The sequence below is a fragment of the Neopsephotus bourkii genome, unplaced genomic scaffold (genome assembly GCF_033783945.1).
Source record: "Neopsephotus bourkii isolate Nb327-2 ecotype Australia unplaced genomic scaffold, CSIRO-AGI_Nbou_v1 NB_53, whole genome shotgun sequence".
In the NCBI taxonomy this organism is placed as follows: Eukaryota; Metazoa; Chordata; class Aves; order Psittaciformes; family Psittacidae; genus Neopsephotus; species Neopsephotus bourkii.
The window spans coordinates 5347423-5360770 of NW_026900570.1; the positions used below are offsets into that span (position 1 = coordinate 5347423).

At 37.4% G+C, this 13348-nt stretch overlaps 1 protein-coding gene across 5 annotated transcripts in view; it reads left to right on the top strand.

The window, feature by feature from the left end:
- The window catches only part of ZMYND11 (zinc finger MYND-type containing 11), a 108838-nt gene that overhangs the window by 37638 nt on the left and 57852 nt on the right, over positions 1-13348 (top strand). For 4 of the 5 annotated variants that reach the window (XM_061349684.1, XM_061349701.1, XM_061349716.1 and 1 more), the window contains exon 2: positions 8232-8366. The exons of the other annotated variant lie outside the window; for it this stretch is intronic. In XM_061349684.1, the coding sequence (XP_061205668.1) occupies positions 8251-8366 (116 nt within the window). In that variant the 5' untranslated portion in view covers positions 8232-8250. The remainder of the gene's footprint in view (positions 1-8231; positions 8367-13348) is intronic. 5 annotated transcript variants of the gene reach the window in all.

The window sequence follows — 13348 nt, forward strand, 5'->3', positions numbered from 1 at the left end:
TTTTCTAAATGCATTAACAGTGTATGAATTTTCAGGGGTGGAATGGAATACAGTAGAGTAAAGCAGAGCAGGGTAGAGTAGGAAAGAAAAATCAACTCTTTCAGTTGGAAGTGACCTACAGTGGTCATGTAGTGCAACTGCCTGACCAAAAAGCATTTTTTTAAGTGCAATGTCCAAATGTCTCTTAAACACTGACAAGCTTGGGGTGTCTACCACCTCTCGAAGAAGGTGTTCCAGTGTTTGACTGGAACTGCCCCGGTGCAGCTTTGATCCATTTTCTCATGTAAACAAAACCTCATGTGGTTCTTAATGTTCCTGTAATTCTTAATTTTGGTAACTAGCTATAAAAAACATACTATTCTCCATGTATTTAATACCTAATAAAATTGAAATATGAAGGAAAATGTGGAACATGTACATGAAACAAATAATTAGCAGAAAATATGTGCTTCAGCTTATCTAGGCATATTCCCCAGAATAAAACATGATGGTTACCAAAAAAAAGAGTAATGAACTGAAAGAAGTTGGTGTAGCTACATTGCTATTAACAGATTTGGCTCTTTGGTTTCAACCCTTTTGATTATATCACTTTCTTTGGCAGCTGTGTTCATCTCCAAACTTACTTTGCTAGATAAAGTTTTATTCGGTGGTTTCTGCCAGACAGGAACAAAGGATAATTTCCTTCCAGATTTTAGGGTGGCATTTGCTATTGCCTGTGAAATTCCAGACTGGGGTTAGCTGAAAGGGCAGCAGAATAAATGATTATGTACATGTATTTGTATCAGGTAGCAAAAAAAAACCCACTTTGAAATTCTTTGTTAGGGTAGTATGGCTATTATTCTGTCTTTCTCAGCAGCTGTTGTTGGTGTTTCATCACAGGTTTTGTTGTACTCTGTTTGCACTGACTTACATTTAAGGCTTTCTTAGAAATTCTGTTTTGGGATGGCACCTCAACATTTGTGTCAAGTTCTCTCTAGCAGGGTGAGTTCATTAAACAAGAAGATCCAGGTTTTGTTTCCAAAGAAAAAGAGATTTCTGCTGTTTGTATACTGATGATTCAGAATTACCAAGCTTGAAATTCAAGTATCATATGCCTTAGCCTCAGTGAAGGACACTTACTTAATCATTCTGAATGAAATACAATACAAATGAAGTAAATGCAATATCAGGGATTAAAATAGGGCTTACACATATGTGTAGTAAAAGTATTCTTGGGGCCTTTAATTCTGTACTGTCCTTGGCTCTGATTTCTACAGCGGCTCATTGCCATTTTGGAATGGCATAAGGTAATAGCAAAAGCTTTCTTGTATTCTGTGTACTGAAGTTGGAAAAAAAATTAAATTGCAGAGAGGAAGAAGCAGAACACTGCAGTTTTGTATTCACGTAGTCCTGTTTTCTGTCTGTACTGCACTTAATGGAGCTGTGCAAAACCTCGCTCAAAAAGTTGCATGATGTCAAGGTTACAAACCTAGCAATCAGGAAATGCAAAAGGTGGGGTTGAGTATAACAGCACGATTATTTCACCTGCACATGTAAAATATTTAGGATAATTATGCAAATAAACACCTCTTGAATAGTCTCTGTACACCTTAATATAACACTGTAATGAGAAGAGTTTCATTAAGGAATGACACACATTCAGCATCCAAAAATCTTCTGTAGTTTAATAACTTCCGAGACGACAGCATGTCAGCATGAACTAATCTCTTAATGCAAAAAGGCACAATGAAGTATTTGGTAACTTCCATTAATTTGTAGTCTTAATTTTATGACTTTAGTTTAATTAACAAATTTTGCCTTTTTCAGCAACAAGCCTTTGTTGTATCTTTCAACTTCATTAACATACAATCATAGAATAGTTAGGGTTGGAAAGGACCTTATGATCATCTAGTTCCAATCCCTGTGCCATGGACAGGGGCACCTCACACTAGACGATATTACCCAAGACTCTGTCCATCCTGGCTTTGAACACTGCCAGGGATGAAGCATCTACCATTTCTTTCAGCAATCTGTTCCAGTGCCTCACCACCCTCACAGTAAAGAACTTCTTGCTTATATCTAACCTGAGCTTCCCCTGTTTAAGTTTAAACCCATTACTGCTTGTCCTATCTCTACAGTCCCTGATGAAGAGTCCTTCTCCAGCGTCTTTGTAAGCCACCTTCAGATATTGGAAGGGGGAGATCAACATCATTGGATACCTTCTTAAGTTTTTCATTGTGAGGATGTGAAAGAGCAGTCAGCAGCTGAAAGTTTACTCCAGAACCCTGGAAAATCAGCAGAAAGGCATTTGCTGATTTTAGTGGATTGGGATTAAGTCCAGAATAAATATCTAATGGTACCAAAACATTTGCTTATTCTTAAACTTTCAAAAAATGACTTTGTATGCCAAAACTCAATTTCTGGTAACCTGCAATCTTGCAAAAGAGGGTCTTCTGCTAGCAGATGCCCAGCTAATCCTGGGTATGTTCGTAATAATGTATGCTCAGGAAGACAAGTGAATGATAAGCAAAATGTGGGATTAACTCTTGCCAAAATCTTTGTCTTCGCCCTAGCGTTTACTTCCCACATTTTTTGATCACTAGATCTGGAAGGCAGACCTGAAGTTAAACTTTCTCTTGTTTTTTCCCCCCTATGCATGACCTTTATTGCTGTCCAGTGTAAGCATTTTCACGTGTGCCTTCCATATGTAAAAATAGGATAGTTATCACTGTTGCTTTCAGTTGTTGTAGGAGGGGAACACTGAAGAGTTTACCCTCCCACTAAACTAGTGATGAAAGATAGGTTTAAACAGCAGTTTAAATTGTAAGCTATAAACTCGCAGAACTTCAGACTACAGCAAAGACCTGTATAAAGTTCAGACACCCAAGCTCAACATCAACTTGCAAATTTGTAATCTGGATTTTAACTGGAAACTCCTATTTAATATAAGAACAAAGCATTAAACATTGGAACTGCTTGTACTGATTATATGTAGTTTTATGCTTACTATAAAAAGTTACACTTTAAGAAGTACTAGAGTCCATATTATAATGTGTGTATAAATATGAAGCTCAGTCTATGTCCAAGTTTCCTAACTCCCCAAACTCAGCCAGTCTCACAGCATGAAAACCACAAAAACTAAGACTGAGCCTAACTTTTTCCTCCTGTTGAGCCTGAAATATTTTTGCGGTGTAGTGTGAAAGAAATAATAGCAAGCCCCAGGGATTCAGGGCTGAAAGGCAGAAACTAGCAGCTGAGCAGTGGCAAGGATCAACTTCTTGAACTGTCTTTCCATTGCAATTAACTGCATACCAAATCTCAGCCAAATGGTGGCTAATAGCAGGGATGAAGTTTAACCTGTTCGACTTTGCACTGAAAGGGATGAGCGCCACAGGTAGCCTCGCAGTGAAGTACGAACAGAAGATTTAACAAGCTACTACTTGTCAGTTCTTAATTAGCAGCTCCCATCAGAGCAGCAGCACCCAACTGCAGTACCGTCTGCTTCAGTGCAAAGTCCAATTCATTAGTTAAATTTTCAGAAGCATTGTATTTTCCTTGGATGATGGTATTTAGCAGCTGAAGTATGGCAAGATTTGACTACCTTTCACTTGTTACTGTCTGTAGGGATTGTTTCTAGCTAAACTTAGTACCTGATAGTATCTGCTAAATTGGATGTAAGCAGCAGGTCAGGAGGTTCCTTAGGCTGAATTCCTAGACATGCTGCAAGGTGATTTTTGTTTATTTTGACTTGGAGTGCAGATTTCCATATTCACTTCTACTGCAACAGAGAGCTGTACATCACTTGATTTGGCCAAGTGTATGTCTGTCAACTAGTAGCCTTGCTATTTTGACAGTAAGTCTGTTTTGCCATTGCTGTAGGATTGCTACCTCATAGCAATGTGTGCATTGCTCAGGCCTTTGAGAAGATAAGCCATGCTGTGTGTATTCACAAGATAAAGGGCACTTTGTTGAGCCTGCCTGTAAGAAATGTGGGTAACACTGAGCTCTCGAGGAAAGTTGTGTACCATAAAGTGGTATATTTTTCAAAATGTTGTACATAGGAAATTCAAGGGAAATTTAAAATATAAAATGTAGTAAAACCTCACTCAGATTGCCGTGAGGAACAGTTAGAGAGTTGAAAATTGAGAAGATAAATTATTTTCTTTGGACCCAGTGTGAGTGAGTGTGTGATGGAAATGTGTGAGCTGGCATGTCAGCCACACAAACCTCTCTTTGTTAGGAGAGCCCTTCTTATATTCTGCAGGTCCCATGGATATCTACAAACATAAGACACGTCCTACGGATATAAAATCTTTGATTTTTAGCCATCTTTTGTTTGCCAACCTTTCTTGAAGAAGCCACATCCTTCCATAAACTTGCTAGCAGAACATGACAGAAATGGCATGAAGCGAACAATTTTGTATGGACAGGGCATACCGTAGCTTAACATGCATTATGGCTGTCAAATCACAACTGGGAAATTAATGTTTGCTTCAGCTTTTAGGTTTTTTTTGCAGGATGTTGAAATAAGTGCTGTAACGAAAGGGGGAGATGGGAAACATCTTCAAGCATTTATATGTAAATGTACATTTCAGTATTGTGGTTTTAATGGCTCTCTGGAGTTCTAACTTCTTTAAACACTGCACGGGTGAATCAGCCTCTTTTGATATTTAACCTCTAAGCCATAGATTCTTACACATACACACATGCACTGGCTGTTTATGCTTGTTCTCCTGCGTTTGTGTGCATGTGCACCCGCACATAAGCAAATAATCAGGAGTGATAAATATAGATTTAAGAATCTAATATGTCTCCCATTAAGCTTTAAACTGTTATTTGCCTGAGTAAGTTGTGCATGTTGAAGCACCAGGAGCATTTTATGTTGCTTGGAGGTAGCCCTCCAAAGCATTTAATGATCTATTAACGGTCTGATACAAGTTATCTGTAAGATTTTATGATAACATAGAAAACCATGTATAATTTTGGAGGAATGCAGGGGGATAGACTCTTGTGGTTAGTTTTACCATGGAGGAAGAGTGACTGCAGTGAACAACAAGAAATGTGCCACAGTCTTTTAATTATTTTTCTTCATGCAAAAAGGCTCTATATTTCTTCTGCACCATGCAATTAAAATATTAAAATAATGGTAAAGTGGTCTGGGCTTTTTGGAAAAATGTATCTATTTTTATATTTTGGGGGGTGTGGTGTATGTTACATGCTATTTCAGTAGGGGAGCGTTGCCTTCTGAGTTTAACAAAAGTGCCTTTAAGTAGTAAACCAAAGTTATCAAAATGAAGCATGTATTTTTTGAAGGCAGAACGCCTGGTAAAATTACTGTATCTTACAGAAAAAAGAAGGGAATGGAACAGAACACGTGTGATTGCTGTGTCTCATGTGTCAGAATTCTTACTGCTTTTATTTCCAGACAGAGAAGGGGGAAGAGCCATGGCTGTGCCTGTGCATGCAGTGGAGAGCAGGACCAGCGAGGAGGGGGGGGTAGTGTGGGTGGGCATCAGCACCAGCTGTTCTTTGGGGTCCAGTCCGGTCCCATGGAGTGACCTCCCTGGGGTCTCAGAGGTGTGTGCTCGTGCTGTGGGCTGGAGTTAGCCATGACACAGGGCATAGCTTTTGCGTTCTCAAAGCCAGCAAAGAGTGGTAAGGATGGGGCAGGGGTGGTCGGGAAGTTTGCTCCAAAAGCGCACTCCAAAGGAAGCATGGAACCTCTAGCACCTCTGCAGGGAGAGGCCCTCCTCTGCCTGCCGGCACCCATCTTAGGTGCAGCTCTGCAACCACAGGGCTTCAGGAACTCATAATTGCATCAATCCTTCGCTCTCCCTCTCCCTGTCTGCGATGTGGGCTTCTAGTCCTACCCTGGAGACACGAGAGGGAATTCCTTAGCCCTGAAGGTCAGCCCTTCCTTCAGCTGTGCAACAGGGACATGGGGCCACGCTGTGGCAGCAGATGGGTTCTCCAGGGCCCTGCCTTGTGCTGGGGCCCTTAGGCCCAGGTGTCTCAGGGGTGTGAGAGAAAGCCACCTCCTTTCCCCTCTGCCAGGCACGCTGAGTGTGGCTCTCACACGGGCAGCCATATGCCAGGCTGCCAAAAATAACAGTTATTTTTAAAGCAGCGGGGATAACAGGACCCACTTTGTTCGTTGCAGAATAAACTTGAGAACTGCTCTGTTGTTTCACACTGATAGCAGGGCTGAGAAGGATGAGTGTTTCCTCCTTGATCCTCACATGCGGACATGATACTGCGTAAGAGGCTCCGTGTCTGGCCTGTGGACTGCCATATCAGCTAACAGCTTTTAAAGCAGATAGTTTATAGAGAGCTGAAACAAAAATAATTATTTCACTTTCAGTCAGTTATGTGTTAGGAAGGGAGTTTTATGCTAATATAATAGGGCTGTAAAGATTGTCCTTTTTTGCGTTAGTATCTAGCCTGTTTTTGTGTTTTACATGACTTTTCCTTAAGAATTAAATTCTATGAATAATCTTACGTTTCTCTTACAAATTAGGAGGGTATTTTTTACTTATAATGGCCTTATGTTCTGTGAAATGAATGCAGAGGAGCTCACAGGGATGTGGTGTCTTTTCTCATTATTACAAATGTAAGCTTTCTTTCTCTGAACCATTCTCAGGTGATGCTCTCTACTGGCTGTCACTCTTAGCTGTATGTCTGTCATATTCCCTCTTATCCTTCCCACAGAAGTGTACTCTTGGCCTTTCTTTTCTGGGAGATCCATCCAGTTGCCCTTGTTTTAAATCCCAGTGGGAAGAGATTTCTAAAGCAAAAATGTGGGGTCGATGTGTGGCCACACTTTGCCTCCACAAGCACTGCTTTGTTCTGCCCTTCCCTGCTATCTCCAGCAGCAAGAGGTGCCTCACGCACCTGGATGTGCACATATTACTTCACATCATCTTTTTTTTTAATTTTTCTTTTTTCTTTCTTTTTGCTTTTTTTTTTTTTAATGGGCTACATAATGTTAAGTATAATGCTCTTAAATAATTTCTTCTCCTTAACAATGGAAAGTTGTGCTTCATTTCGTTACACCTGTAGAGTAAGTGAGAATTGCAGAGCTAATCTCAGTTCTGAAACTTGACAGCCCTCTGACAAGCACCCGTAGGTCCCATTAACTTGGAAATTACATTGCTGCAACTAATGGAATAGTCAAATCTGCTTAAATTTTTGTGAATTTGAGAGGAGACTTTTAATACTTAAATTGCTGTCTTTAGCATTGCACAGATGGTATATTTTTTTTGCATTTTTTTGTATTATTTTGGGTTACTGAAGTTAATATTCTGCTAGCTGCAGATATCCACGTGCATACCATGTAGTTCATCCTGAGGACAGAGCTCTAAAATAAATTACAGACCTTGGTAGCAGTCATAAATCAGTCATTTTTTTCATTGAGAAAGTGGTGGCACTGGAAGAAAGTTATTTAGTGATCAAAATGCATCGTTAAGCTTTTAAAAAGGGATTCTGTGCCTGTAGTAGAGCTGTAGGCGATTTATGGCTTATCTGTACTCATTGCCTCAAGCTTTTGGAAAATTTGTAAACAAAGCCAGATGCTCATTATGTTCCTGTTCAGGGTTGGTTAGATGGGTAAATGCCATCAGAAGCACTTTGGTCCTGTTAGGGTTTAGCGTGTTACAGCAAATGGAATTGCTCCAAAATATTTTTTTAAATATTTGTCATCCATGAAAATATATTTCTAGTTCCTGCTCACAGAATGGATTTTTTTAAATAGTTGCAAGTTATAAAAATGTGAAAATAATACTCTGAGAACTATATTGTATAATAAACTGTGGGTCCAACTTTTTCTGTGTGTCAGAGTTCATGCTTACACTGTGTGACGTAGTCAAGCACACGCACTCTTTTTAAGGGTTCTGGGCAATGAAGGAATCTGTGGAAGCTTCAGGCCAGAGCAGCTTGTGCTTTTTACCAAAATTTAGAGAGCTGACTTTTCTATAGACAATTTGATAAATTGTTTGCTGTTGATTTGATAATTTTTACTGCTCACCTTTTGCCTTCTGTATAGATGATGTGATGTGAAAGGGGTTCTTGTGAACTACACTTTCTGCTTTTTACTGCTCTTTAAGTGTAAGAAAACATGCTGTATACAAATTGAATTGCTGTAAGTTAAAAAATTCTTCCTTGTAATCATATCTATTGCAATATGATCATCATGTAATTCATTTCATAATTCATGATTAACTTTTTGGTGTATCTTTTTTATTTATCGGCTACAGCTGACCAAGTAAACAGGTCATGGCACGCTTAACGAAGAGGCGACAGGCAGATACAAAGGCTATCCAGCATCTTTGGGCAGCTATAGAAATAATCCGGAACCAGAAGCAAATTGCTAACATTGACCGTATTACAAAGTAAGTGACCTGTTCCAAAAAAAGTCTTGATGAGGGGGAAGGTTGATGCTATTAAAAGCTCTGGGAAACAGACAGTAAACACTGTGAGAGGCTGTGAAACAGTTACATGCACTTCTGTGTTATTAGCTATCTAATTATTTTAGAAAAAAAACTTACAGAACTGAGCATCTAAAGATCCTAAAGTGAGTTTTAATCCATTGAATTTAGATCTTGCTCACCCTGTATTTGTTTTGTATAAGCATCTTTAGGAAACACTCAGTATTTTAGTACTTGAACTGAGTTTAACATGTCAGAGTTATACTCACTTGGTAGCTTGGTCAAAATACAGTAAGTAGATACAAGGGCAATAATATCTGTAAATAACCTAATTCTTTAAGACAGTGTTATAGACCATTGGAGAACTCTTTTCCAGAAGGCAAAGATAAAACCTGAAGTGTTAGGTTGCTCAAAGAAATAAAAAGCCGTATTTGCTGAGATGGGCATGGATAAGATGCTATTAAAGAAAACATGAGATGATTAGTACCCATGCCTAATATTATTGTTAATAGCAAAATATTCTTCAAAATATGTTCTGTTCTTTATACACAAATATGTATTCTTTGTTGTGTGAAGCTTGCAGTGTATAAAAAGGCCTACAATATTAAAATACCTTTTAAGATAACTTTGAGTAGCAGCTGTAATACAAACTGAAGGAGTTTTTGTGCCTGCCTCTGCTTTGTCTGCATTTCCAGGCCAGCATGTACGTCACATTTGTCAAAGTAATGAATATGAATAATTTAAAAGAGCAAAAGTAACCAGTTGGCAACTCTTCAGTTGCCAGAACCAATGTGATAATGAGGCCAGAGAACACTAAAGGGGAAAGTTATAAACAGTGCAGGTGACTAACAAAGCAAAAATCATTATAACATAGTCCACTGATAGAGTTTGGAAGCTCTGGGGTGGAAGTGACAAGCAAAACTATCTTCATAAGTGGAGGAACTGTAAAAGTCCAGGTTCCCCAAATAAGAGTGAACAAGAAACAGGAGAAAGAAGAAAGATAATGTCCCACATGAATTAGTGTGTATCTGGCTCCTACAACAAGGAAAAATACACCATGAAGCTGAAAAGTACCTTCCCAGATATGTTCCAAGGAAGCTTGAGAGGAAGATTGTATTTTAGGGAATTTCATTTTTGAGGTTGCACTTGAGTTTCAGAATGCTTGAAAACATGTATATTTGCATCACGTCTCCAAGGAGACAAGTGGGTAAACTAATGCTATATACTTTCCATTTTAACATTTCAGATTACTTGCTCCAGGCCATATATTATCTGGGTTTGTTAGCTGTTTATGCTCTTTTTATGTCTAATAAGGGGAGACAGGCACATCTAGCGGGGGATTCATCCCACTCTTATGAGAGATGCCTATTTTAAGATAGTGCAAATAACATTTAGCTGGGTAAAGTCAGGTAAGACAAATCCTATCACTGCAAACAAGCTTGAGAAAACAAGTAATTAGATACTAGAGAAAGAATTATTGCTCTTGGTAACTGAAGGGTAGTTTGGATTTTTAAAAAGCCAGTCTAGATCCAGATTGTATGACTCATCTGTAATCAGAAGAAAAATAAGTGACTAAACAGAGGTGCAAGCAGCCTTAGTACTTTGAGAAAGAAATGCAAGGTGTTAGCAGGGGAGAGTAATCTAAACAGTGCTTGGACATTGTAAATGTTCCACATGCACATCAGTGACGAGACTGATGGACAGTGTTCTAGTTTCTTTTATATGGTATTTTAAAGGAATGAACTTTTGGCAAGGAAAATATAAAGACCTTTCAGTTGCCTTATGATACGAATCATTGATGAATAAACACAGATGACTTAGCAAATGAGTATGCATATTACATAATATTCAAAATAAAGTTCTGAAATTAGCAGGGCATCAGATCTCTTCTGATGAAAACTGAGCAGCTGACGTATTCTTTCTTACTGGCTCAAAGACCATTTGGTCAAATACAGCTGCAGTTCCTTAAAAGGTCAATCAGTGTTTGGGCACATAGGCAAATGTATTAATAATAAGAAAGATCAAAATCTAACAGAGGTCAAAAGTGAAAATTATGAGCATATGTAGATAGTTGGAGTTAAACAGAGGATTCTCATACTTGGATTAGTAACTTTTTTTTTTTTAAGTGTTATTACTACCTCTTGGGATTGACTGAAAGAGTGGCCTTGCATATTACAAGTATTCACAAGTAATAATGACAGTGAAATTTGTGGAAGCATGTCTTATTTCTGAGTAAGGATATAGCAAAACAGCAAGATAATCTTTCTTTATAAATACATGTTTAAGGTAAGCGACAGTCATCCTACCGTGTCATATAGTGGATGATAAATGTGTACTTTCAGAGAACTTCACTAGTTGAAAAGATGACTCATCATTTGAATTTGTATTTTATTTTCTTTTTGCTGTAGTTTGGAGGTTCATTTGTTGCTAGAGACAGATTGTCCTGTATATTGTGTGACCTGTTAGTCCAGACACCTTCATAGCAGAAACTGGACTGCTGCTTTCTTCATCAGGTGGTTTGCTGCTTTTAGGCAAACCTCTTTGTTGGCTTTTCTCCTGACTGGCAGCACAGCATGGCTGTCTCCCATTTCCTAATATATTCCTGTTTATTTTGTTTACTTCTTGCTTTTCTTAGTCTTTTGGTGCTGAGTAGAAGCCACTGTACATTATCAAGCAGCATTTATTTTCTATGACCAGGGAAGAAATGTTGATAATATCAAAAAAGGATTTGTTGGTTTTAGATTATGAACTGTTTCAACTCAATATGCAAAAAAAAAAAAAAAAAAAAAAAAGAAAAAACCATATAACACATTTTAAATATGCAAAATGAAACCTGTGTACTTTATGTCTAATTATTTAAAAATATCGGCGAAAGAAAGACTTCCAGAAGATGCTGGCAGTGGAAAGTACGCAAGAAAAATCTATAGAACTAGCCACGCATTTTCTGTAGAGAACATAAGAGTAGGAGGATAGTGTAGGAGAAGCCAGGAACACTAGAAGTTACTTCTAATATTATCAAGAAAAACGTATAAGGAAAGAGGTCCTTTAATTAAAAGTAGACTAAATCAAGTATGCTTTGCTTTTTAAATTGATGAGGGGGATAAGCAAGAACAGAAAAATTCATGATTAGAAGTGATTGAAAACTGGCTTACATTGAGGAAAGAGTCACTTGGAAAATTTGAATACACTAGTTAAAGTCTTTCAGAAATTAGTAAGATTACTGAACCTTTGGCAATAATTTTAGAAAATTCATTGCATGCAGAGAAGTATTAAGAAACACAAGAAAGGTGTCCATTTTTGAAGGAATTAAAAATGTATATGTGGAAAAATGGCAAGAATATTACACTGTTAATTGAAGTATTACATAAATACTTAAACCATTGGTAGGGAAGAGACGACACTGCATGCATTCTTCAGTAGATTGAAAACTAGGAGAAGGACTGTAACCCAGTACTAACAACAAGTAAAAGTTTCGTGAATTTAAAGGAATTAGTACTAACTGCTATTTGAAAAGGTCTTTAAAAATAAATAGCTTTATAGATATATATATGTATAAGATATATAAAATATATATATTTATATGTTTATATTTTTATATATGTATTTTATATATCTTATAGATGCATATATCTTTATATAAAGACCTAATATAGATCTTTAAAAATACATATGTGTTCCTGTGTTTGTACATAGGCTTCAGTGCGTTCAAAGCATTTTTATTTAATGGGAAAGCTCATTTGAAGGCAATGGTAATAACTCTGTAAAGGTATGCAAAAAAAATATTCTCACTTGGCTTATATTATCATAGTGTATCTCAAATCAATGAATTATACTGATTTAAAATCTAACTACCAAATCATTTAATAACTAAATGATAATTCCAAGAGGTATTTATCAAGAAATATGCCTTATTTTTTTGTCCAGACTTGATGTTGGGATAATTTGACCCTACTATGGCAATTACTTAGATGATTATTATGGGTATGAGTTATGCTGTAAACACTAGCAGAGAAATGGCTTCCCATATCTTGTGAATTCCTTATCAAGAGCACAGCTTGATAAATTGTTCATCCCTAAAAGCCTGCTAAAAATCATAATTATGCTTTGACTTTCTGTTTTTTCCTCATTATCTTCCATCTGTTTTGAATTTGGGGAAACCTCAGAATTTGATTCTATGGAGTGAAATGGCTTAAAATACACTGGAAAGAAGACATGTGTATTTAAATGAGTAGGATAAATTATTGACATTCAGTTGCATAGCAGATTGGTATTTCTGCACAGACATGTTTTTAAAGTTCTCTCCCTTTGGCTACTCCAGTCTTCCAGTTTCTTTTACAGTGTTTCCTTTACAGTTCCTTTACAGGTAATTTGACTCCTAAGAGTTAATTAACTATTAATTAAATATTTACACTTTTTCTCACAAGGTATTGGGTTTCCTCAGTAGCAATTTATGAAAATTTCATGATACTTACGATTAGTTCAGAGTTCATTTAAAGTTGATGTTACTGAAATAGTAAAATGGTAAATACGGTATTCTTGAACTATTACTGGCTATTTCAAGGTTTTGTCCCTGTAAACAGATAATTATTCTGGTTTCTAAACTATTTCATGAAGACTAATGTGAAGAACCAAAACATAATTATTTTCTTCCATACTTCCTTTCTTGTATTTTTTTCTCTCTCCCTTTGATGTGTTTCAGATTTATTTAGTTAATTGGCTGCTTTCTCTGTCTCTTACAAAAGTCTATGCCGTTTTTGTGTACTGTGACAGGGAATGAAGGCCCTGTTACCATCTGGAGCAGATATACTGTGACCACACAGCATTGCCTTTGGCTCATGGTATTTTTCTTTGGCCCTGACACACTCCTTCTATGTGTGTGTGGTTCTTCTGTTCTAAGTACCGAAAGTAATACAGCCCACAGCAATGCTATTCTGGAAACATGAAGC